Source organism: Astyanax mexicanus, chromosome 24 (assembly GCF_023375975.1).
Source record: "Astyanax mexicanus isolate ESR-SI-001 chromosome 24, AstMex3_surface, whole genome shotgun sequence".
Taxonomy (NCBI): domain Eukaryota; kingdom Metazoa; phylum Chordata; class Actinopteri; order Characiformes; family Acestrorhamphidae; genus Astyanax; species Astyanax mexicanus.
Window position 1 is genome coordinate 29,285,001 of NC_064431.1, and position 21,177 is coordinate 29,306,177.

Sequence of the window (21,177 nt, forward strand, 5' to 3'; positions counted from 1 at the left end):
TGTCGACTAATCGCCAGTTATTCCCACTACACAAAGCAAAAAAAAGGCAATTGTCTGGACATTTTACAGCATTGTTTCTATCATTTTGAAGCAAGAGAGAAAACTAGAAACAGAAGCTCTACCCACAGGAAGCAGAGATAGAGGGTATGGCAGAAATAATCGCTGATTAATCGAATAATCAGAAAAAGAATCGTCTGGTTAGTCGACTACCAATATAATCATTAGTTGCAGCCCTAATCCCTGCTAGACCTATTTTATTGGTTGCTTTTCGCGGGAGTTCTTCTGGCCACGTCACTTAAGTCAAGCCTCTTAAGTTCAGCCTCTAAAAGAGGATCCTGCTCAGTTTTACTGAACATGAGCGGCTGGTGGAGCAATGGAGACTACAGAAGAGGAAACTCACAGCTCAGTAGCTCAGTAGCTCATTCTCAATCTGTAAGAGGGCAAAAACTTTTTTCACACCATTAGAGACACAATTATAACCAGGGAAACCGCTAAGCATGCTGGGAGCTCCCCTTTTGGGATGTAGTTGGGAAGTTGAGGATGATCCTACTTAGGCCTGGACAATATTTCGATATCGGTATTTATCCCGATAAGAAATGTTTCAATAACGGTGATATAATTTTTGTGGCATATCGATATGTATTATTTACAGACAGGCGTTTTTTAGCGGCGTCAGTTCACTGCAGCCCTGAACATAGCCGGGCTACGTCAGTGCGTGATGACGCAATCATACAGGCACGTAGCCAGATAGGCTAGGCTAGGCTAGACTAGACCTGGGTCGCCTCCTCTCCGCTCCGCACCTAAAACCTCCCGCGATGAAACGAAACCGACCCTAACCGAGCGGATCGCGGCTCCGCTCCGCACCTAAAACCTCCCGCGATGAAGCGAAACCGACCCTAACCGAGCGGATCTCGGCTCCGCACCTAAAACCTCCCGCGATGAAACGAAACCGACCCTAACCGAACGGATCTCAGCTCCGCACCTACAACCCGCCCGCGATGAAACGAAACCGACCCTAACCGAGCGGATCTCGGCTCCGCACCTAAAACCTCCCGCGATGAAACGAAACCGACCCTAACCGAACGGATCTCAGCTCCGCACCTACAACCCGCCCGCGATGAAACGAAACCGACCCTAACCCGCTTGTTTTCAGCGCAGGACATTTTAGATGAAGAATGAGCGGATAGTTGAGGGACGCAGGTCTAATTCAGTGGTTCGGCGTTCAAAGGTCTGATAAACTTCAGACTTCAGCTTGCTCCAAATTGTTCTGGAGAGTGGAGCCGACCAGCAATAGTAATAACTCCGTTCCTCCACCTCAAGCAGATTCACTACACACAATATCTTCCTTATTCTGGCTAAAACACTTTTGTAGTTTATGTTGTATCTAAGTTATTTATAGTTTATATAGGTTTGTTTATTTGACAGGGGTGTCATGTTCCCTTTATATATATGAAGGCTTTTTGTATTCCCTATTCTGGTTGAAGCACTTTTGTTTTGATCTGTTAAATATGTTTACGAAAGAAAAAGAAGCTCTGCCTCTGTTGTAATGTAAAGTTATTTATATTGGTAATATGTATAGGATATAGGTTTGTGTTTGACAGGGATGTAGTGTTTTTATTTTGCTACATGCAAATAAAAGTGAGCATTGATTTATTCTGATCATTTTTTATTTATAAAGTATTATACAGTTTTTTTGTGAGAGGAGGCTTTAAAGACTTTAAATTTTAAATTTCAGACAGTGGTGTACATATTTCTATTGCAGGGATTCTTAGCAGTTTTTCTGAGGCATTCAAAGTATTTATATCGATATCAAAATTATATCGTATCGACCGAAATTAAGGAATATATCGTGATATCAATTTTGGCCATATCGTCCAGCACTAATCCTACTGATGCTCTTGTTGCTCATTCTAGTGAAATCCTCACAGCAGTGTTCCAGGATCCTGTAGCGTGTGTGATGTCTTTCTTGCTTTGCAGGATAGATGGCGCTTTGCTGCTTGTATTTCATTTCACAAATCTACAATATTTATCACTACTCTCTCTCTCTGTCTCTCTCTCTGTAGAGCTGAGGTCTACAGGCACGGCTCATCACTTCTCCTTCCTGCTCAACACGTCTGATTACCGGATCCTGCGGATGGACGAGGATCACGACCGCATGTACGTGGGCAGCAAGGACTACATCCTGTCGCTCGACCTGCACGACATCAACCACGAGCCGCTCATAGTAAGAAACTCTGCTACAGACCCTTCAGACCCTGATTACAGGGGTATAAACCCCATTTACAGCTGTTACATCAACATCTGGACTCTTGTACGGTTGGTAGCACCTCACGCATTGGAGCTTTAGAGATTTAGAGCTTTTATGCACCTCTGGAAACATGGAGAAAAGCAGTTTGATGAACATTTAATAATGTATTATGACTTACTTATACTTTATACAGATGCTTATGAAGGGTTTATAAAGTCTACATTGGTGCAATGAGCAGATTATTGATGTTTATTGAAAATTGAAAACCTCTGGAATATAATCAAGAGGAAGATGGATGATCACAAGCCATCAAACCACCAAACTGAACTGCTTGAATTTTTGCACCAGGAGTAAAGCAGCATAAAGTTATCCAAAAGCAGTGTGTAAGACTGGTGGAGGAGAACATGATACCAAGATGCATAAAACTGTGATTAAAAACCAAATATTGATTTCTGAACTCTTTCTAAAACTTTTCTTTACATTATTTGAGGTCTGAAAGCTCTCTCTCTCTCTCTCTCTCTCTCTCTCTCTCTCTCTCAGATCCACTGGCCAGTTTCTCTGCAGAGGAAGACGGAGTGTGTTCTGAGTGGTAAAGACACCAATGTGAGTGTTACTGACCTCAGATCATGTTTATTAATGAATATAATTTGAATGGTAATTTAATGTTTCTATAATAAAAAAAACATAATGGAAACGTAATTGGACCTGTTTAAGCTCCACCAACCCATACTGTTTCTAGAGTGGGCACATTTACAGTATATTAGGGGTGGGACAAAAGACAAAATATTGATTTTGTAATATATCGTATTATTTTTAGTTTTTAATATATTATCCGATTATCTTATGTGGCATCAAATATTGATATAAAAAAACAAACAAACATAGGAGCTCTTAACTTGCCCAAAATGTGAAATTATTTTAGTATTTATGCGTATTTTATCCTCTTCAGTACAGAATTGTCTTGTGATATATTGAGTATCGCAGAAACATTTCATCGTTACCGTGGGCAACGTATTGTGATAATATCGTATCACGATCGTGATTCCCACCGCTAGTTTATATAATTTTACTTTAAGGTGATATTAGTTATAGAAACTGTATGTATGTGTGTGTGTGTGTGTGTGTGTGTTACAGGGCGAGTGTGGTAATTTTATTCGTCTGATCGAGCCGTGGAACAGAACTCACCTGTACGTGTGCGGAACAGGAGCGTATAACCCGGTGTGCACCTACATCAACAGAGGACGCAAACCCATGGTAATCACACACACACACACACACACACCAAGACACACACACACACACATGTTTGTGAGGTGTGTAGCACAGCTGATCTCCCCTGTGGGCTCTTACTCAGCTGTGTGAGTTTGGTTGTTCTGCTAATTGGTTGGTTTGGGTTTCCTGAATCGGGGCAGATTTTGGGTGCCTGGACCCCCAGTTTACCCCCCCATCCCCCCGTCCTGCACTGGTACTCTAATTACTGACCTGGGGCTCGTTAAGAGGAGTTAATGAGATACACGTACTCAGTCTGTACTTCTCTCACTCTCTCTCTCTCTCTCTCTCTCTCTTTCTCTCTCTCCCTCACACACACTAAATTTTGGGTTTTTTTTTTGCATTTATTTTAATATTATAAAACAGTTGCTTGCTTACTATTACACTTATATATATATTTTTTTGCCACTCAAGGCACTTAAGGACCCTAACAATTACATTCTACACACACTCAACACACACTGGTGAGAAGCAGCAGCCAATCACACACAGCATACTCTCAACCAGAAACAACCGTCCACATAGAGGTCTGCATCGGGCACTGAGGAGTTAACCCAGGGTGCCAATCCATATCTGGGCACACAGTCACACACATATAGAGAATTTTTCCATGTTTTTGGACTGTGGAAGGAAACTGGACTTCCCCAAAGAAAACCCACACAGACACGGGGAGAACATTGGAAACTCCACCCAGATAGGGACTTGAACCCAGGCCCCCAGCATTGGGAGGCGAATGTGCTATCCACAGTGCCACTGTGCCACTCAGTCTGACCACTGACTTTAATTAGGAAACTTTGGGTTTATTCTAGAGTTATGTACGTAGATACATCTTAATATTAGGTTTTCATGAAATATTTGGCAACCAGCATTATTCAGCTAAAAGGTTTCTAAAAAGCCTTTTGTTGTTCAGCTGTATTAGTAAAAAAAAATAATAATAATTTTGTTGTCATTTTATAGCTTATCTGAAGTCATATTGCATAGTGTTTCCTCTAACATTAGGAGGTTTTTCAGCAATGGTGGCAAAAATACTTTCAGTAATTAGGTTTTTAAAAAATGCTTTCTCTTTAAAAAGCAAAAAAAAAAATCTATTTAGACTATTTCTTTTGATAAATAGTGAAAAAGTGACACAATTTCTGTTTAGTGATCACTATTCAATCTTAAGCCAAATGTATAATTTTGTCCACATTTAGCTCCAAAAAATATTTTTGATAAAAAAAATTGCAAATATTCTTTTTTTGTCTGTTTTGTATTTCCTTGCTTTACTTTTAATTATACAACTCTAATATATATATTCTGTTGCAGTATAATATTCTTAAAATTACAGTTTAAAATGATTTGTTTTTAAATATTGCTATTAAAATAAAAAGAAACCTAAATAAAGTGATATTATTTTAGGGCCATATCTATAACCCCTCTATAATATCGTCCGGTTTATTGGACAAGTGATGTATCGGTCAGCCCGGCTGCGTTCCTCAGGCTGTGTATCGGTCAGCCTTCATGAGCTCATTCAGACGCTCTGACTCACACTCCCGACTCCGGACCCTCAGGACCAGATGTGTGAACTGAAGCCGGGTCAGACCCTGACTCTCCCACTGCAGGACCCTATCATAACACTGCTGCTGCTCCTACCATCTGCTCAAACACACACACACACACACCCCAGACCTTACACACACAGCGTCTCCAGACGTCTCACACACTCTACACACACCCCAGACACCCCAGACTTTTTACACTGTTATCCATCCTTTCTCCCTTTTATTACTGAAAACTTAATAAAAGTCTTAAAGCTTAAATTCGTTCACTTTTTTCACTATAGGCTGGAGTGGGCGGAGCTATAAGGGTATTTTTTATCTGTCAGTTTTTATTTATTATGGATATTATTTCTATTATTATTTGAGTATTAAATTGACATTCAACAGGTTTACAACTGTGTTTGGTCCCTTGAAAAATCATATTATTTGCGTCCATATTTTTCATATATATAAATTTGATAAATTTGACAATTCTTGATCATTTTATCTTTATTTATTTATTTATTTTTATTTAATGTGTATTATGTAATCAAGGGTGTATTTTCTAATTTTAGTCACTTGGATTGTTTTTTTTTTTTGTTTTTTGTTTTTTGTTTTTTTTTTAACTTATTTTTATTTTATTTTTATTTTATATATATATTTTTTTTTTTTGCACGCCACCACCTCCCTCCTTTTGGAGGACTGTTAATACTTTATTGTCAAATAATTAAAATGTAATAACTTAATAATTACATAATTACAATTAACTACATGCATCCCATTTAAACAAGCACTTTTTCAGCTTATTTTAAAAACCAAAATGCCAAAAAATAAAGTAATTAAAATAAAAATATGTTCTGACTGTTAAATAAAACAATACCAACAGTAGACAGAATAATAATATTCCACTAATTTCAGCTGTATAATAAAGCGTCTGGTCTCTCCGGCTCTCAGACAGTGTCGGGGTCTGGTCCGGACCGCCGGGTCTCGGCCGGGTTCAGTGATGTCAGCAGAGTGTAATGTTAATGCAGGAACCATCTGGATGTTCTGTTTTAGACACCTTTGCACCTGCAGACGCCGCTGGCCAGAGGGAGGGCGAGCCGGGCGGCCGAGCTCGAGACTGTGACTGATGAGACGGGACTGCAGGTGGGGCGCGGGGTGAGGGGCGTGGCCTCGTGGGGGGATTCCTCGCTCGTCTTTGCATGCTGGGGGATTTGTTTGTCAGTCTGTCTGTCTTTCTTGTTTTCTTTTTGCATGCTTCTGGCTCTAGCTGTGGTGGGTCATTCTCTCTACGTCTGTCTGGACTGTCTGGCATGCAGCTGCTGCACAAGTACCAGTCTAAAGTTTGAAAAGACCTTCTTATTTAATGTTAATTTATTTTTCCTACATAGTAAATTAATAATACATTGATTCATGACTATAAGGAAAAACATAAGGAGTCATATAGTAACTAAAAAGTGTTAAACAAAACAAAAAATTCTGATTTCTGAGGCTGATAACTTCTGCGGATTACAGTAGCTCTTGCTCTATTTTTTTCTGGGGCGGTCCTGATGAGTGCCAGTTCCATCATTACATTTTTGATGGTTTTTGCAGTGACTGCACTTTAGGATACTTTTAAGTTCCTCCATTTTTTTGAGTGACTGATCTTCAATTCTTAAAATATATATTTTTACTTTCTTTAGTTGAGTAGTTCTTGCTTCTCCTAATATGGATTAGAACATTACTCAAATATTCACTATTCACTGTATACCTGTAACTCTACCTCTTCACTACTTTACAACTGATGCTCTCAAACACATTAAGAGGTAAGAAATTTAAGTAATTAACTCTTGAGAAGTTCAGCACAGCTGTTAACTGAAAGCCTGAATTCCAGGTGATTCTCCCTCATAAAGCTGACTGAAAAAATCCAGCAGAGATGTGTAAATGAGATGAGATGTTTTCTGGCTGCAAAAAAAGGATGGGAGCATGGAAAGTTCAACTTCTACTGTTTTTAGGTTTAAAAATGTGACAGGGTGCTACGACCCCTTCTGTTGATTCTGTGCTTGGGGCGTTTCACTACGTCAAACCCCAGAGTTCGCTCTATGTTCTAAAATTCGACGTGAAAGGCACCTGCTTTGACTGGTATTCTGTTGAGTTTTGCTACCTTGTCAAAATCACAGAATCAACCGGAGATCCGATTTAAACCTAGAGTTTTTTTTCTATTTCAACCATTTCTCATTTTCTGCAAATAAATGCTCTGAGTGACAATATTTTTGTTTGGAATTTGGGCGAAATGTTACTTAGTTACGTAGTTTATAGAATAAAATGACAATGTTCATTAAACTCAAACAACATATACCTTTAATAACAATAAATAGCAAATGGCAGTTTCAGAGAAACTGATTCAGAATCTGCTGTGCTGGATGTTGGTGATGAAGATGGAGAGTGTGGGAGAGTGTGGTCAGACTGTGGAGACTGTGGACTGTAGTAATAAACCCATAGAGATAATGGGAGATTGTTGGCTTTTTAAGGCTGTTAGCTGTTCTCTGCTGTGCTGTGCTGTGCTGTATGAGGCCCTGTAGCTAAATTCCAGCAGATTCCATATTCTGACCTGAGGCGCCTCGGGGAGCTGCCGGCGCTCGGAGCCGCTTCTCCATAATTGAATTTAATCAGCGCTGAGGGGGAACGTACGCTATCTGGACATGTTGGCAGGAAGCTTGGTCTCCAGTGTTGATGGATGGCATCAGCGATGTCTCTGTGTGTGTGAGGCTGGGAGAGGTTTTTAGGGAGAGGTGAGGGTGTTCTGGTTCACTCCGGGGCTGCGGGGCATGTCAGAGCGAGCTGGTGGCAAACCCCCACGCCACACGTCCAAAAATCTGTCAAACAGACGCCTGCAGCGCGCCGGGATCGGACAGCGCCAGTCACCTCGCTCAGCTCCACACAGGATTACTCAGCTGCCAGCTGCATAGATTGAACGAAGTTATGAGGTTTAGGTTTGAGATGTTTGGAATTAAACTTTTCTTCGCATGCTTATCCAGGGCAGGGCGGTAAGACAGGCAAGGCACGACAAGTTCATTTAATAAACAGCGGATTGCACACACGGAGACGACAGAACATGCTTTAAATACATAAAGAAACTATAGATATGGTGTTAAAGTAGATCATAAATAAGAGATCAAATAAAATGTCAAAATAACGCAAGTACGGGAGGTCGCAGGTTCGAACCCCCGCTCATGCAGCTTTGCCATCAAGCTGCCGGCGCTCAGAGGGAGCACAATTGGCCCTACTCTCTCTGGGTGGGTACAGTAGATGGCGCTCTCTCCCCACATCACTCCTAGGGTGATGTGGATTAGCACAAGGCTGCATCTGTGAGCTGATGTATCAGAACCGAGTCGCTGCGCTTTCCTCCGAGCGTTAGCACTGTGATGCTACTCGGCAATGCTGTATCATCAGCAGTTCAAAAAGAGGCAGAGTCTGACTTCACATGTATCGGAGGAGGCGTGTGCTAGTCTTCATCCTCTTGGTGTGTTGGGGCGTCACTAGTGATGGGTGGAGTCCTAATGAGCGGGTTGGGTAATTGGCCATGTAAATTGGGGAGAAAATGGGAAAAAATTGAAATAAAATGATAAAAACAAAAGAATTATAAAAAAACAATCATTTTTTTATTTTATTTTATTTTTAATCTATTTTCTTTCCAATTTACATGGCCAAATACCCAACCCACTCATTAGGACTCCCCCTATCACTAATGATGCCCCAACACAAGAATAGTGAAGATTAGCACAAGCCTCTTCCAGCACATATGAAGTCAGACTCCGCCTATTTTCCTATTTGCCGAGTCACATCACAGCATTAACGCTCAGAAGAAAGCGTAGCGACACACTCCAAAACAGCTTGTGCTGATTCATATCACCCTAGGAGTGATGAGGGGAAAGAGCCATCTTCTGTACCCACCCAGAGAGAACAAGGCCAACTGTGCCCTCTTAGGACTCTGGCAGCTGATGGCAAGCTACATGAACAGGATTCAAACCAGAAAACTCCCAAACATAGTAGCAGCGCTTTAGCAGCCACTTACATTACAAACGTTGTCAAATAGATACACAGAAAAGGTATCCGATTTCTGATTTTACATATAAAATTGGAATATATAGCAAAAATAAAACAATAAAACACTAGTCAACAACTTGTGGGAGGGGCCACTTTAAGGAGGATTCGGATAACAGTGTTGATGTTTTAAAAACCTTAAAGGGGCGCTCACACAGTTTATCGTTGCATTCAGTTCATAACCAGTCATAATCTGGGGGCCCCAGGCCAGCTTGGGCCCTGGGCAATTGATTGGTTAATTTGGGGCCTGAATCGCAGTATATAAAGAGATCATGAAGTGTTACATCTGGGGATAGATTGGGATTGGTACATTGTTCGTCATAGAAGGCTTTTTCTATTATCACCCACAGTGGACAGAACAGTGGTACAGTGTTTTGTAATGATCAGGACCGGCGGTGTCTGGTCAAAATTGCCTATTCAAGTTTTCTACTGTCTTATGATATTTGCATGACCGTGTCACAGTGTTTGTTAACTCTAACATGGTTTAACACTGTGTCTTATGTCTCACTGCATGATGCCTCACAGGTCATGAAAGGAAGTCTCACCCACATGCATGAATATACTGTTGCTAAGCTAATAGTGTTAAGCTAACTCTAACCCATTAAGTTTCTCTATGCTAGATAGCCTGATTCTATTGACACTATTTTCTTAAACTTTTGTTGCAGGAGTACATCTTCCACTTGGAGCCTGGCAGAGAGGACTCTGGGAAAGGAAAGTGCCCATACGACCCCAAGCTTAACAGTGTCTCCGCCCTGATTAGTAAGTACCAACAAGCTTTGACTTATAAGCAAGTCAGTTTGCTAGTTAATTTGTCAGCCATCTTTGAGACCAAAATACTGGCAACCAAACGTTGGATTACCATTGAATAAGTATGTATTTTGTATTTATTTATTTTTATTTCCTGTTTTTCTCCCAATTTTTCTGGCCAATTGTCCCACACATTCATCTGCTGTAAAAAAATAGCACACGCCTCCTTTGATACATGTGAAGTCAGACTCCGCCTCTTTTTAAACTGTTGCTGATGCAGCATTGCCGAGTAGCACCACAGCACTAAAACTCCAAGGAAAGCGAAGCTTTCGATACATCAGCTCACAGGTGCAGCCTTGTGCTGATCCACATCACCCTAGAAGTGATGAGGGGAAAAGTGTTAAACGAGTTAAAAGGGCTCCCATTGTTTTGGTCTCCTTATTAATAATAGTTCTGAAAACACCAGGGAATCACATATCATGTCTTCCACATCACATGTGATGTCCTTAGTGTAGTAAAGGGACGTTCTCCTCTGCTGTAGAGTCTGTGGATACTGGTGTCTCTGGAGGATCTTCTCCAAGACACTCACTGTCGATGTACCCTTTATGTTTTTTTACGCAAATGCTAAAAAAGGCTGTATCTGTCCCTGCAGAGCTCATTTAAATGCCCTTTTTGGTCACTTCTCGCTTTGTTCCAGCGTTTTATTGCCGATCCGCGGCCTGGGAAGACCATGTGACCTCGCTTTCGTCCTCATTCTTTCTGGAGCAGATTTTTCGCAACTGCTATATAGCATCACAGTGCACTCGGAGGAAAGCACAGCGACTTGGTTCTGATACGTCAGCTCACAGATGCAGCCTTGTGTTGATCGACATCACCCTAGCAGTGATGAGGGGAAAAGTGTTAAAAGAGTTAAAAGGGCTCCCATTGTTTTGGTCTCCTCATTGATAATGTGATGTCCTTAGTGTAGTAAATGGACGTTCTCCTCTGCTGTAGAGTCTTTGGATAGTGGTGTCTCTGGAGGATCCTGTTGTCTCTGGAGGATCTTCTCCAAGACACTCACTGTCGATGTACCCTTTATGTTTTTTTACGCAAATGCTAAAAAAGGCTGTATCTGTCCCTGCAGAGCTCATTTAAATGCCCTTTTTGGTCACTTCTCGCTTTGTTCCAGCGTTTTATTGCCGATCCGCGGCCTGGGAAGACCATGTGACCTCGCTTTCGTCCTCATTCTTTCTGGAGCAGACTTTTTCGCAGCTGCTTTTCTCATGAGATCTGACAGTCTTTCGCCAACATGAAGCTCGACGACAGCAAAAACAAAAAACAAAAGAAGGCTCAGGACTGTCACTGGTCACATCTTTTATTGGCATTATATCCATTTGGAGATGCCTCTGGGACCCGTGATTAGAAATGCAGATGCTGGAATAGTTTGGCATTAAAAGCATAACACAGTCAGTGGAGCACAGCAGGTCTTTATGAGTCTGTTAAGTATGTGCTTGAGAGTTATGGGCTCGTTAGCTGAGTCTATACCATAATAATCATAATCAGCAGCAGAATGAATGAATCACAGGTTGCCACAGGTGGGCAGAACCCCAGTCTTCATATCCTCTACACACTTCTGTTTAACTGCATCTGGCTAGACTCTGTCTCAGATAATAAGTATAAGTGTTGAGTAAATTAAATTACTGATGCCAAGCTTCATGCAGTGTAGCAACTCAGACCTGACTCAGATCTGATTCACTGATTCAGTTCATTCACCAAGCTAACAATTTTGAAAATATTTTTGGAAAAAAAATAAGAGATCACTTAAGAAATTAGGATTTCTTTCATTTTACCAAATAAAAAAACTCTAGAATATAATCAAGAGGAAGATGGATGATCACAAGCCATCAAACCACCAAACTGAACTGCTTGAATTTTTGCACCAGGAGTAAAGCAGCATAAAGTTATCCAAAAGCAGTGTGTAAGACTGGTGGAGGAGAGATTAAAAACCAGGGTTATTGCACAAAATGTTGATTTCTGAACTCTTAAAACAAACATTATGAATATGAACTTGTTTTCTTTGCATTTTTGATTATCTGAATCTGAAAGCTCTGCATCTTTTTTGTTATTTCAGCCATTTCTTATTTTCTGCAAATAAATGCTCTAAATGACAATATTCATATTTTGGAATTTGGGAGAAATATTGTCTAGTTTATAGAATAAAACAGATCAAAATTTTAATTTTACTCATAACTTAAACATTCAAATATAAATATAATAATAATAATAATAATAATAATAATAATAATAATAATAATAATAATAATAATAATAATAATAATATATAATATATAAATATAAAATCAGAGAAGCTGATTCAGAAACTGAAGTGGTCACCTAATTTTTTCAGAGCTGTATATTTCATTAACATTTTAAATATTTTTATGGTAACGTGGACCATGGAACACTTTTTAAACACGAATCAAACAATCATTTTAAAGCCAAAAAACGAAGCCCATGGTTTATTTTTTATCACAATTATATACATTTTATAGCTGATGCAGTTGAGCCATCATCGTCAGATCATAATGTTTTTCAAGCTTTAGGGCCCTTACACGCGATGCTCATTGCTATCTAACACCCTGTCAATAGTCTATTTTCACACCTTGCTCCTGCGTTGTTAAAATAGCATCAAAGTTTAGTAATATAACTACACTGATTGGGGGTGTGGTGGTCTGGAAGTGAGGTGTGTTCAGTGACCTAAATTTCTGGCGTGTTTCTATTTTGGCCAAAAAAAAATACAGGTGCGCCACTGACCGATTGAAACCCTGACAACAGTCAACAGTCAGCCGCCCAATCCTATCTTAGCCATGCAGGAGCTCCGTGCACTTTTGCATCACACAAATCATCCAGCGTTTCCATCAACAAATAACAGAATAAAGAATAAAATAACAACATTACTGTTCCCTTAAATGAGCTGCTGGTGTATCTTCACAGCATGAACATGCAGGTCAATATACTCTGCTGAGATGCACACAAGCTCTGCGCTGTTAAGATACGAATGCGCCAAAGTCAGAGCTCACCCGGCTGCTAAAAGGAATGACAACTGAAGAAGTAATACATGCATTTTTTGCAATTTAAGATTCGCAAGGCGTATTTTTTGTACCCTCACGATACCAAAGACACACCGACACGCCCCTAAATCAAGGTGCTTGATGCACAATTGACTGGTGCACTATAGATCACTAAAATAGGGCCCCTTAGTGTGTATAATTGTGTATGTGTGTGTGTGAAAGTGAGAAAGTGTGTGTGAACTGTAGTTGGTAGTAGAGTAAAATAGGGGGGGGAGTTGAAAACAAGGCCAAGAAGCTGCCGGCCAGACCCTGCAGATTAACACTATCTCTCAGGAATCCCAAACATGAAGTATCCTCCTCCACACACACACACACTCACACTCACACACACTCACACTCACACACACACACGAGTCTGCTCTGTGAGGGTAAAACAGGGTTAAATCACAGCGTTTGCTGAGGAAGCGAGCGGACAGATGCAGGCCATGTGTGTGTTTGTGTGTGTGCGTGTGTGTGTGTGTGTGTGTGTGTGTGTGTATGTGTGTGTGTTTTGGTGGCATCTTTTTGGCGCGGATTCTTCCGATCACGGATTACGGATGTTGATTCTGAACGGAAATCACAAACTTCCAAAAACTTCCAAACTGTCAGACTAGAAAGACTTCCTATCAAACAACCCTGAACATATTAAGTGTTGGTGAAATTCTGCCTTCAGAAGAGTATTAGAAGGTTTAAATCTGGATTAGCGGCCGGGCTAACGCGTATCCGCTAGTCCGTCTTGTTGTTTTTTAAGCTGTCGTCTGAACTGGGTTTCAGAGAGGCTGTTTGGGCTGCGGACAGTCACATTTCTGGGGTTTCATTTTTATTAAAAAAGACACGTCACTAAAAAATGCTAACAGGCTAATAACAACTTAAAAAGCTAATGTTTGAGGCTACATTTGAAAACAGAAGATTTTATCCAAAAACTCATATTTCATTTTTTTTTCTCAATAAATATAGTAAAAAAATAAATGAAATAGGCTTTCCATTTTTTATTGTACATTTCTACCCCTTACAATCTGAATTTCAGGATAAATTAACAAATTTAACCATGTTTTACGCACTATAAGGTGCACTGTATTATATAGCACACTGTATTATATAGCGCACTATCATACAAAAAAATTCTATTTTCTGGTCTGTTTTTATACTTAAGGCACACCAGATTATAAGCCGCCTAAGTAAACAAAACTCTTAAATTAAACTGTTTATTTGAGTGGGTAAAGATCTTCCATTTATTTACAGTAAGCTTAGATTTCCAATATTTTCAACAGCAATGCTAGCCATGGTTAGCCACAGTTAGCAGCAGTGCTTAGTGCTAGTAAATTCAGCCCGACAGTGCTACGCTGAGGAACCCTGAGTGTTCCAGTATACCAGGGTGCTATCAGCTAGCAGTTAGCTTGTTTTAACATGGTAAACACGCAGACTACAGTCCGATATACTCGAATCCGAATGACAAAAGAGCTAGCACTAAGTGTGGTAAGCGGCTAATGCTAATGCTGCTCCAGCCTTAGTGCTGGAGCAGCATTGAATGCGTTATAATGTGTTATGAGTATGTTTATAGAGTCTTATGGAGATGGCATGCATAGAAAGTGTTACCATATTTTATAAGTGCCTTATGAATGCGTTATAATGTGTTATGAGTATGTTTATAGAGACTTATAGAGACGAAATTCATAGAAAGTGTTACTTTATTTTATAAGTGCCTTATGAATGCGTTATAATGTGTTATGAGTATGTTTATAGAGTCTTATAGAGATTACATTCTAAGAAAGTGTTACCATATTTTATAAGTACCTTATGAATGTGTTTTAATGTGTTATGAGTATGTTTATAGAGTCTTATAGAGATGACATTCTAAGAAAGTGTTACCATATTTTATAAGTGCCTTATGAATGCGTTATAATGTGTTATGAGCATGTTTATACCATACCATATTTTATAATACCTTATGAATGCGTTATAATGTGTTATGAGTATGTTTATAGAGTCTTACAGATATGACATTCATAGAAAGTGTTACCATATTTTATAAGTGTCTTATGAATGCATTATAATGTGTTATGAGGATGCTTATAGAGTCTTATAGAGATGACATTCATAGAAAGTATTTAACCATAATTTTGATTTTAAAAGTGATTCTAGCTGTGAAAGACTCTCTGTCCCCGGTGGAAGGGGGAGGGTTTTGGGGACAGCCAAGGGAAGACGACCCACCTGCTCAGTGCCAGCGGGTGTGGCTGGCATGGAATCACAGAGATAGCAAACATGACTCAACCTATAAATCTCTCTCTCTCTCTCTTTCTCTCTCTCTCTCTCTCTCTCTCTCTTTCTCTCTCTCTCTCTCTCTCTCTTTCTCTCTCTCTCTCTCTCTCTCTCTCTCTCTCTTTCTCTCTCTCTCTTTCTCTCTCTCTCTCTTTCTCTCAGATGGGGAACTCTATGCGGGCGTCTACATCGACTTCATGGGAACAGACTCAGCTATTTTCCGAACGCTGGGGAAAAACACGGCCATGCGCACGGACCAGTATAACTCCAGATGGCTGAATGGTACAGCAAACATGGTTCCAGTCCAGTGCTAATGACTGTAGGCTGGTGCATTTAGCCTCGTGCAGAATGCACTGTTACATAGTTTCACACACGAAAATGAGTCAACGCAGACATATGATCATAAATTCACTGTCTATCTCTTTCTCTCTGTCTCTCTCTCTCCTTCTCTTTTCTCCAGATCCCTCGTTCGTCCACGTCCACCTCATTCCAGACAGCGCAGAGAAGAACGACGACAAGCTCTACTTTTTCTTTCGGGAGAAGTCGTTGGAAATGGGGCAGAGTCCCAAATCAGAGGCTCGTATTGGGCGGATCTGTTTGGTGAGTTGGGGTGGGGTGTAAAAATGGGAAGGAAAAGTCATTATCAAAAGAAATAATTGATTTATTGCATTAGATTTTACATTTTCTTTTATACCCACCCACCAAAAAGCTGAAGATAAACAAAGAACTGCTCATTTTTATTTATTTTTATTCTTATTTTTTATTCTTTATTTAACCAGGCAAGACATTAAAAACACTTTCTTATTTACAATAAAAGTCTCTTGAAACACAAATACAAAAAAAAATACAATTAAAGAATTTCAAGCAATATCAGACCTGTGACAACAGCATTTCTCATTTAAAATTTCTGTGACAGTTTTCTTAAAAACCGAATTAGGGATAAAACAATCCAGCTTTCATTTTTTTGCAACAAATTCCATCGCTATCCAATGAAAAACAGGTACAGCAAATTTCTTGATCAATGGACCAATAGAATTTCTCTAAAATTACCTGAAAAAACTCTTTTTATATTGACTTTCATTGAAAGTCAATATCTCTCCTGTGAAGTTGCTGTTTTTCATTGGACAACGACAATATATTCATACATATTTAGAAATCTCACCAAATAAAACATCTAAAAATCACATTTAAGATCATGCTATTTATAAGTACTTTTAAGGTTCATATATGCAATATATAATGAATTTCAGCATATTTACCTTCCTGTTGGTTACTGGCAGTCACAGTTAGATAAAAGTTAGATAAATAAGTTAGATAAATAGATAAACACAGGCAAACGATACAGAATAGGACAACTTAAAAAAACGAGGTAAAAAAATAATACAGAAAAGGTCAGTAAGCCAGAACAAACAGAGAGAATGCAAAAAAACACACTTTAAAATGCCGTAAGGATACAAACAAAATGTCACATTGCTGGTCATGGCAGCATCCTTAAATAGTGCAAACAATGAGCTAGTGAGAACAGGCGAGTATAATCAAAACTCTGGAGAGAGCGAACTCCGGTGTCTTGGAGGTGCAACATCAGGGTCAATTGGGACACTGGCATTATTTATTTGTATAATGGTTGTGTGTCCTCCCAAACCCTAACTCACTATCAGTGTGTAAACTTTACATAATTGCAGTTCTTAATGAGCATGAAGCCACACTTTACAGTAAATACAGCTCCATAAATATATATATATATAAAAAATATATATATAAAAAAGAAAACAAGTTCATATTCATAAGGTTTTAAGAGTTCAGAAATTACTATTTGATGGAATAACCCTGGTTTTTAATCACAGTTTTCATGCATCTTGGCATCATGTTCTCCTCCACCAGTCTTACACACTGCTTTTGGATAACTTTATGCTGCTTTACTCCTGGTGCAAAAATCCAAGCAGTTCAGTTTGGTTTGATGACTTGTGATCATCCATCTTCCTCTTTATTATATTCTAGAGGTTTACAATTTGATAAAATCAAAGAAACTCATCATTTTTAAGTGGTCTCTTATTTTTTTTTACAGTCAACCATTATATAAAATATAACAGAATACACAGGGAGAGGCAGGGCATGTAGGCAAGACTACACACTGATGGTGGACAAGTGATGCCAGGAGCCAATAGGAAAGATGGACTTTTACTTTTTGTGTAAAGTATCGAGAAATGGTGAAATGTACTGAGAAACATAACGTCAGAAACTAAATGTAAGACAGATCTTCACGCTACCAGTGTCCCTTAATAAGCAGTTGATAGACATGTTGCCAGATCATGCTAATCTGCTCCAGACTGCTTCTAATCCATTGGCAGTACTTTTCTGCAGGGACTAGACAAGCTGTGTACGCCTTTGCACATCTGTGTCAACAATACATGAAACTAAGCCACGGCTGCTGAATGCACTCATTAAAAGAGATGTCCCCAAACATGTGGACATGCTGAGTATTATTCTTCTGCTGAATCTGTGGAGAAAGTTCTCTGGTCGGTGTCTTCACTGTTTGTTCGGCACCCGAGTGTGGAAATCCTCAGGTATTTCACCTCACTCTTCACAATGCTTCTCTCTGTGCGCGTGAACCCCGATCCGAAGACCTTTAGACCTGCTGACCCCTCAGGTTATTCCCTCTAAACTGTTTAAACTCTGAAATGCTGAAGAGTGTGGATTCAGTAGTAGGAACATGTCACAGATTTCAGCACGACAGCAGAAACACATCAGTGCAGAGATGTGTGGAGTTGCTTGAGTTTTTGTTAGGAATTTGTGGGAAATCCAGGCATATTTTAGACCTGAGTCTGCTCTGATCCTTTGTTTTTACTGCTGTGTTTTCCAGCAGAACTATTTCTAGCATGCTCTAGATCTGTGGTTCTCAGCTTTCTCTGTCCCATGGCTATTTTAGCGTTTCTTTTGCATTTCTTGTGCATTTCTTTAAATGTTCATGTATTTTTTTTTTTTTTGACTATACAGCTCTGAAAAAAAATGAGAGCACTTAAAAATGATGAGTTTCTTTGATTTTACCAAATTAAAAAAACTCTGGAATATAATCAAGAGGAAGATGAATGATCACAAGCCATCAAACCACCAAACTGAACTGCTTGAATTTTTGCACCAGGAGTAAAGCAGCATAAAGTTATCCAAAAGCAGTGTGTAAGACTGGTGGAGGAGAACATGATGCCGAGATGCATAAAAACTGTGATTAAAACCAGGGTTATTCTACCAAATATTGAAACTTTATTAATATGTTTTTTTTTTGCATTATTTGAGGTCTGAAAGCCTGAGGTCTGAAAGTGCTCTAAATGACAATATTTTTTTTTATTTGGAATTTGGGAGAAATGTTGTCTGTAGTTTATAGAATAAAACAACAATGTTCATTTTACTCAAACATATAGCTATACTATGGATCTGTGGACCACTATAAAGTGTTTCTCAGCTTGTAAGGGTTAATATATTAATATATTGTCGCTGGAGCAGGTGGACCCGACCCAGTCGAGCTTATAACCCAGCTTCCTGTAGAAACTGGAGCCGGAGGGCGGGGGTTAATCGAGCAGATCAGTGAAAACAAATAGTGCACAAGTGGAAAACAGTACGGCGAGGCGCTACACGCCGGCAAGGGCCGGGTTTATTCACCCTGAAAACCCTGTGTTTATCTACAGGATTATACTTTCTGTGTGTGTGTGTGTGTGTGTGTGTGTGTGTGTGTGTTAATGCATCTGTGTGGGTGAACATGTAAGCATGTGTGCATAAGTTTTGTTTATGAATGTAGTTCGGTCAGTGACCACCCCTGAAAACACACACACACACACACACACACACTAGAACACACATCATCAGCCTCCATCTGGCTGCCATTTACGCACATATTTAAATTCTCATAGTAAAATCATAAATTACTTAAATGAAATAATTTATTAATTTATTTTAAGCATTGCTTTATTTCATTTAAGTATTGTTTTATGTTCATTAATTTTGGCCTAAATCACTGCCACTATAATCGGGATATCACCGGTTCGAATACCGGTCATGCAGCTTGTCCTGAGTCCTGTGTCCTGAGAGAGCACAACTGTCCTTGCTCTCTCTCTGGGTGGGTACAGTAGATGGCGCTCTTTCCCCTCATCTCTCCAAAAGGGTGATGTGGATCAGCACAATGCTGCGTCTGTGAGCTGATGTATCAGAACCGAGTCGCTGCGCTTTTCTCCGAGCGTTAGCGCTGTGATGCTACTCGGAGTCTGACTGTACATGCTAGTCTTCATCCTCCTTGTGTTGTGGCATCACTAGTAATAGGGGAGATGTACAGCTGATTAGCAGCTAAATGGGCAAAAAATAAATTAACAAATTTTTAACTGTAGGACAGCTTAAAAGTGAGGTCTGTCAATTGATTGTTTTTAGTGCTTTTTAAAATAATAAAGTGGTTTTATTTTGCCACAAAACCACAGTTATTTGAACTCCTACTCCTATCTGTATTGTTTAAATAGCAATGGTGCTTGTGACTATATTTATGTGGTCTTGATATAAGTAGTGTTCAGGTAAAGTGGTAAAAAAAAATACGCAAGGTGTACTTTTCCCGCTGTTACGATAGCAAAAACACACTGTTTTGGATGTGGATGTTAAAATAGGGCTCTTAGAGTTTAACGCCACCATATTTAAAAGGAAAATGATTGACAGTCATACAGGAATCTCTCTCTCTCTCTCTGACTCATAAAAAAGTGTGTGTGAGTGTGTGTGTGTGTGTCAGGGTGGGTCAGACAGTGTGTTTAGCGCAGCGTCTCATTCACAGCTAACTACTCTTCCCCGGTGTGTGTGTTCCACTCGAGGCACGGCGGCTTTATTTGCCGTTTTATGTCACGGCACAAAGTGACACACACACACACACACACACACACACACACACACGACTTCATCAAACCCGTGTTTAGTTTTAGCGGAGACGGATACCGAACATCTTAACTCATACCGTCTGTGTGTGGTCCTGACTTCTTCAAAGAGCTTCAAACATAAACTATGTTTCATGATTTTATTTATATTACTGTATAAATTATACATAGACAAATTTATTGTTTCTTTTGACATCATTTGTTTTTACCTGCTTTTGTTGGAGTAACTGTTCTCACTTCTTTTTCACTGCTTTATTATCTCTCACTTTTTTTTCTCTCTTTTATCTTTCTCACTCCTATCTCACTATCTCAGTATCTCATGTCTTTCTCTCTTTCTCATTGCTATCTCACTATTTTTCTTAATTCTATATAATTCTCAGACTTTTTTCCAATCTGGCTTTCTCTCTCTCCTGTCTTACTTGCTCGTGTCTTTCTCCCCTTTTCACTGCTACTTCTCTAATCTCTCATTTTTTATTTTTATCACTTCTATCTCTCTCTCTTTCTTCCTGCTTTTGGTTTAGTGACTAACCTCTTTTCTGTCCCACTTCTTTCTCACTGTATTTTCTATCTCCTTCTTCTCTGATTTCATTCACTCTCTTCTCTGTCTCTCTTTATCTATTTCAATATCGCTCACTTTTTTTGTTTTAACTTTCTCTCTGCCCTTTCTTACTCCTATCTCACTCTCTCCTGTCCTTTTCCCTTTTTCATTTCTATCTCGTTCATTTTCTCTTTTTCTTTTTCTTAACTCTATATCATCCTCTCGCACTCTCCCTTTCTCTCCTCCTGTCTCAATTGCTCCTGTCTTTCTTCCCTTTTCACTGCTACTTCTCTAATCTCTCGTTTTCTCTTTTTATCACTTCAATCTCTCTCTCTCTTTCGCGGCTTTTGTTGGAGTAACTGTTCTCACTTCTGTCGCACTCACTTTTCTCCATCTTTTTCCTTTCTCACTTCTTTCTCACTGTCTTTTCTATCTTACCTTGCTGTCTCTCTCTCTGCCCTTTCTCTCTCCTATTTCACTTTCTCCTGTCTTTCTCCATTTCTCATTGCTATCTGACTGTTTTTCTGTTTCT

General features: G+C 39.5%; 1 protein-coding gene across 4 annotated transcripts in view; it reads left to right on the plus strand.

Moving 5' to 3' along the window:
- sema3fb (sema domain, immunoglobulin domain (Ig), short basic domain, secreted, (semaphorin) 3Fb) overlaps nucleotides 1-21,177 on the plus strand; it is a 117,274-nt gene that overhangs the window by 75,504 nt on the left and 20,593 nt on the right. For 2 of the 4 annotated variants that reach the window (XM_022682596.2, XM_049471586.1), the window contains exons 3-9: nucleotides 2,064-2,224; nucleotides 2,789-2,851; nucleotides 3,383-3,502; nucleotides 6,088-6,177; nucleotides 9,780-9,873; nucleotides 15,372-15,491; nucleotides 15,670-15,809. In XM_022682596.2, the coding sequence (XP_022538317.1) occupies nucleotides 2,064-2,224; nucleotides 2,789-2,851; nucleotides 3,383-3,502; nucleotides 6,088-6,177; nucleotides 9,780-9,873; nucleotides 15,372-15,491; nucleotides 15,670-15,809 (788 nt within the window). The remainder of the gene's footprint in view (nucleotides 1-2,063; nucleotides 2,225-2,788; nucleotides 2,852-3,382; nucleotides 3,503-6,087; nucleotides 6,178-9,779; nucleotides 9,874-15,371; nucleotides 15,492-15,669; nucleotides 15,810-21,177) is intronic. The other 2 variants (XM_022682598.2, XM_049471587.1) reach the window with 1 other exon arrangement.